General features: G+C 39.3%; 1 protein-coding gene across 2 annotated transcripts in view; it reads right to left on the minus strand.

The window, feature by feature from the left end:
- Positions 1-6,090, minus strand: part of LOC112161620 (SH3 and PX domain-containing protein 2A) — a 211,495-nt gene that overhangs the window by 160,614 nt on the left and 44,791 nt on the right. The window contains exons 9-10 of one of the 2 annotated variants that reach the window (XM_036215466.1): positions 4,819-4,932; positions 2,536-2,619 (exon numbers count right to left, since the gene is read on the minus strand). In XM_036215466.1, coding sequence (XP_036071359.1) covers positions 2,536-2,619; positions 4,819-4,932 — 198 coding nt within the window. The remainder of the gene's footprint in view (positions 1-2,535; positions 2,620-4,818; positions 4,933-6,090) is intronic. The other variant, XM_024296904.2, reaches the window with a different exon arrangement.

Raw genomic sequence — 6,090 nt, forward strand, 5'->3', positions numbered from 1 at the left:
CCATACATGCAGTGGAATAATCTCAGCCTAGACCGTTCAATACCAAACTCACAGAGTGTAAAAGACAGATCAATACCAGCGGGTCATGATTCATTTACGAATAATGAAGTGCACAATTTCTGTTGTTTATCATATCTATAAATGTGCAAACCCACTGCAGTCTGAATTTTTACTGCAGGCTCGATCCTTCAAGGTGCCTCAGAGGTAACCGAGTGTAGTTGGAGTCTAAATTTATGTTTGCTCAGAAACGATATGAATATGATCAAAAGATTCACACCCTGCAGAAGAGGGTAAAAGGGAAGGAGGGACACATTCCAACGATATAAAATTTTATCTCTCCTTTCTTTTACAACCCACCATCCAACAGCATCCTTCTGCACTTCCTAAAAATACCAGCGATTCACGTGTCATCATTTTTTTTAAACATCATTTTCTCCACTCAGCTCGATTCATCTCACCACTGAACATGGAGAAAAATGTAAAAACATGCCGACCACATTAGCGCTGTCTTTCACTTTGACAGGAATGTGTCCTGGCTCAGCAGATAATAGTGAGCAGAGGGCACCATGCTGATTTATGCATTCCCATGAGGCCAAGGGGCAGAACAAAGTCACTGCTTCCTGTCATTAAGACAGTTCCTGTCTGTGCAAGGAGAGCACAAGGAAATGAGATGTGCTCAAAAAGAGGAAATAAAAACACTTCAAAGGTGCTGTTCTGTGTGTCGACAAACATTTATAAACTATTTTTCAAATTTATTTAAGAACATTAATGGGTAAAAAGTCATTTGTTGCAGTGGTACATTGTATTCTTTGCACACTTCCTGGTTATTTCACGCCTCAGCGACACGTGTTCATGTGACCACTTTGAACAAAAAGCCGTAAATAATCCATGAATCACTTGTTCATTTGTTTTTTGACTTAAAATAATAAAAAAAAGTTTTTCTAATTAAAATACAAACTGAAAAAAACAAATAGTTTTTGGATTTTTCAATTTGCGCATCAAATCGAACATGGAGCAAACAGATAATGGACTTATAAATACTTTTTTTTAACGTTTTCGTCTGAAACAGAAGAGTCGCATGAAAGTAATTTGACTGAATTTGTTTAACATTTGTTTTATATTTAGTTTGCGTTTTTAATTTTTAAGTTAGAAAACTAATGATACACGGATTGTAAATGCATGCAAATGTCGTGTTTGTGCATAACTCACGCTTTTAAGTCAGTTTTTGGGCTCTATGTACAAACCAGTTGAATTTTGACCAATCAGGGACTCGGATTTGGTAGCGACATACGGATGCCTTCCCCGCTATACGACAGTGCAGCCATGGAGCAATGGTAGAGCGGCCGACTACTGATTGCAGGTTCGATCCCCACCCATACGTCAAAGTGTCCTTGGGCAAAAAATTGAACCCCACATTGCCTCTGTTTTTTTTTAAAAAAGGAGAAATTTGGCCGGAATTATATGAAATCTTTAATATATCGGAATAGAGCTGTGACAGAAAAAAGACTGGAGAAATATTCACGGGATTTGCAACGCTTCGACATTTCACACCAAGCCCAAATCTGGGTCTTCCTGTACTGGTCCCCAGCCCGGATAAAAAACAGGGTTGAATCAAGAAGGTGCATCCGGCGTAAACTCTTTCTCATACCAAATGTGCAGATTGGTGAAAAGCCGGCCCCGACAACAACAACCTCTTCCAGCAGTAGGTACATGCAGGTACATTTATCTGAATTGTCCTCAATAGAGTAATAAAGTTATTCTATTCTATTCTATTCCATTCTATTCTATGTGCTAGTAATATGTAGCAACAGTGCAGTCTGAATGTGCCCTAAATTCACATTTTTGGACGTGCCTTACATGCCCAGAGTGAATAAAGCATGTGACATACTTTTTTAAAAAATATCAAAAATGCAATAAATTGTCCCTATAAAAAAAATTGTTGTAACAAATCCTCGTTTGTGACCAGAACTGCAGTCTTTTTGCTGAGTGAGACATTGCAAAAACTCGTTTTGTATTTGTGCCTATTGGTCGCTATCTGCCTCACAGCGGGATGAACGTCAGTTCCTCCTAAAAACTCATTAGATATCTACATACAGGTTTCATTTCCTCATGAAAAGGAAAATATGGCTCTAAAATGCAGCCTCAGGCATTCCAAAGGCTATTATGTAACTGCTTTCAGATGAGCTGGTACAGAATTGCCTTTTATTTTTCTCTGAATAAAACGGTTTTGGCTCACAGTTTGTAACTGTAATAAAAAACGTTTGCATGAGGCAGTTCTGTAAGATCATTTACAATCAATACTCAGCACATGTAAAAGTGCTGATTTAACTTTCCAGGCTCTTTTATTGAACATCACTTAGTGGTTAGTTATGTTGCATTTCGCCACGTGATAAATCTGTTTGCAAGAAAACATGAGATGAAAGAGGGACGGGTCACATGGACAGAAACAATGAATGAGACAGTGTGAGGAGAACAATAACACAAATAAAACAGGAAAAAGGGGAGGGAGGTGATGCATCGCTTGTCTGGGTTCACCTCGGCTCTGCTGGCGGCTGATGATGCCTCCCAACGTCCATCTCCGGTCCAGCCTCTTCAAGTGAGCCTTATGTCGCTTAGTAACTGACACACGCACATGGAGACCAGACGACAACAAACATGGAGACATGAAAAGCAGACGTAAATGGTACACAAACACACAAATGGCGGCTCTGACCCCGTTATTAGCTACATGGAGGACATAAAAACAAGACCAGAGAAGAGAACGTGATGAACGGTTAAAGAGGAGGGATGAAGGTTACAGAGGAAGTGTTAAACGGAGACGTCTCCTCTTTGGCTTGTAATTGGGATGTTGTTAGTTTTCTCATCCTGTTGTGCTGGAGCATCTGGGAAGCACATTGCTGCTGCAGGAATGCAATCCAATTAGCAGAGGAGTTGAGAGCACCACCTGTTCGGGATGAGCACATCACAGTGTCCATGTTGCCCTAAACGCTTTTGACGAGAGAGGAACTAGCTACGACGTTCGCTAGTTTTGAGATGTAAGGCGTTTCCAGTGGTCTTTTAATTATGATTATGCCATTTTTAACAAAAATCCCAAATTCTGTGTTGTTTTCTAGGACATAATTCCTGCAGAACAGCAGTAGTTCATTAAAAATGTACCTCTAAGTTGTGGGCGGGACCATCAAACCCCGCCTTCCCTCTTCCTCCCTGTTGATGAGAGCTCAGAGTAGTTGTTTTAACATCGCAGATACAAGTTTTTACAAATGTTTTGCTCCTGATTTACGACTATTTGAATAAAGAAATATTTAGAAATACAATTTTGATCTTAATTTTCTTAATGTATGTCCTTCATAATGAAAAAATGCCACAAGAATACCAAAAATTTGACTTTCATAAGAGTGAGTCTTAAATCTGTGTGGAAATTTTTGAAAAACAAGGATGGGAACATGTTGGTTAGAATAATAAATAACCCAAATAAGGAGGATTTTAACACATCATACTTATATGCTAACCTTTTTAACTTGCAGAGAGTAGAAGTTATCTATTATTCAAACCAAAAGAACCTTTAAATTCTCTTAAATATACTATTTTTTTCACCAAGTTTTCATTAAATATCATGTTTTTTGTTGTTTGTTGGTGGCATTTTTCTGATGATAGAGGATATAAAGAAACACAAATTTCTAATGAACTACTGCCGCTCTGGAGAAACTATGTCCTAATTATTTTGGCTAAAATCGTCATAAATATAATTTAAAAAAAAAAATACTGAGAACACTAAAATAGATGATTGGATTGCGACTTTAAGAAGTTCTGACACTCCTGATTTAAGGGTTTTTTTGTTGAATTTATAAAAATATTTTTAAGAAAAATATAAATGTTTTAAACATGTCATCCTTGTGTGGCTTTTTAAGAACTCAAAATCTAGACTCTCAAAATGTGGTCTTTTATTTCACTGTTGCACAAGGAGCTGCAGAACTGACAAAGAAAAGCTTTATGAGACTCATACCATTCCTCTGAGTAACCGGACACAGAAAATGTTAATTACATTGACGATTTGTTCGACTGTAAAAGAGCTAATCAACTCCTGCAAACGGAGAAGATAAGAGTGCCAGATCTGAGCTGTAAGGTTTTTTTCCACCACAAAGTTACGTCTACCTAGCAATCTGTTGCAAGCGTGTGACACTAATTGAGATTAAAACGTTTTCTCTGGTAAAGTGAGATGGCTGAATAGCTGACTGACAAGATGTTTGGAGATCTGTTTTTAGACAGCAAACTGAACTCAGTGTAGCATGTTTGTTATCAGGATGTCCTCTCTGACTTCGGTAAGGTCATGAAACTTAACGTCAACATTCAGTCTCGATGTTTAGGAGGAAAAAAAGCACCCTGGAGCACGAAAGAGCCAAGTCAGAGCTTGCTTTCTTTAACTACAGGGTAATTTAAACAGCACAGATTGCTAAATAGTCGATGCTTCAGATGAAAACAAATGCCTCTTTCATGAGCTCACTCCATGGTGGTCATATCTTTTAATAATGGCCTGTATCTCTCCTGTCCATTGATTTACTGCACAGTACATCACTTCATACATTGTGGTTTAGTCTCTCCTGGCACCTCTTTGCTGTTTACCCACATATGAATCTACACTGAAGTATGCTTGTGATGGCAGGCAGACAGAGAGAGGCCTTCACAGCGACGGGGCCTGAGCTGTCAGCACGGGCTGGCTGCGGTGAGACGGGGCAAAGTTTTCCCCACTTTTGTCGCAGATCAAACAGTGGCAGTTGGGTGTGTTGGTGCGTGACAACGCACGGGGTTGTGCGTTCCTACCTTCTCCGGTTTTGGAGGCGCCCAGCTCCAAGTCGTCCCGAGTGCCACTGTGGGAGTTGAGATAGGTGGCGGGGACCCAACCCTGTTCCTCTGCGGTGCTGACGAACCACCAACCTGTTCAAACACAAGAGACCATGTCAGCCTAAACTTAAAATATTTAAAGTTAAAACGTCGTATAATATCAAGTGGATCATATAGAGTTCCGCATGGATGTATCGGTTTTTCTTCACTTTTAAATGGCTCTATTGAGACCAGATCCTTATCTGGACAACTGGACTGAAACTCACCTCCACTTACATTACAAAACTACCATTTTATCTTTGATTTCTCAATGGCAAAACAGCACATTTTCTTGTAATTTATGTACAATCAAATCAGTCTATTTATAAAACACAAATTTACAGCCAAGGTTGTCCCAAATTATTTTAAAATAATCCAAGATTGTTATAATCTAGTGCACTCCAGATTGGATCTACCGCATGTACAGGTACGCTGGGTTGTTAGATTACTCCTCTACATTATCAGTTAGGTCTTTTCTTTGAGCCAATAGCTTAAAGCCTGTCTTTCTTCTGAGACAATCACACCTTTAAATTCTTTAATTGGCTGTCTCTCTGCATTCAGTTTGCTGGCCCTCTTCCACTTCATTCTCCACCTGGAGAGAGGCTATGTATTGGTCGGGACTCTAGACTCTAGACTTATACATCCATGGTCCAAGTTCATCCTCAGCACATGAGACGTCATCGGCCCAGAACCTCACCGCCACAGATTATGGACTTAATTTATACACATATTTCAATAGTACAAATACCTAATATCTGTCCTTATTAAAATACCAATAAGACCAAGAATGTAATACATTGTAAGGTTTCAGTGTAATTCTCTATATTGAGCGAGCAAAGGGAGACTGGAAAATGAAGAGTGATCCAAATAAGGTTATATTTTTTGTCTTATTAAAGGCTATACAGCCCTTCAACAGGCTGGCAACCTGTCCAGGGTGTCTTGCCTCCATCCAACAGTAGCTGGGATAGGCTCCAGCAACCCACTGACTCTGAAAGGAGGGATGGATGGATGGATGGATGGGGAAACATACAAAACTTTGGGGAAAATACATGGATAAACAACTTATTTTCCTTGGAATTACCCTAAATTGGAAATCTATGAATTGTGTTCTGACTATCGTCAAAATCTGGACTCAAACTTACTTGGGTCTTATTTCTGACTAATTAGGCAGAGCTCAAAAAACAGCTGCCAACATCTTTGCAGGGGAAAGTC

Source organism: Oryzias melastigma, linkage group LG15 (assembly GCF_002922805.2).
Source record: "Oryzias melastigma strain HK-1 linkage group LG15, ASM292280v2, whole genome shotgun sequence".
Lineage (NCBI taxonomy): Eukaryota > Metazoa > Chordata > Actinopteri > Beloniformes > Adrianichthyidae > Oryzias > Oryzias melastigma.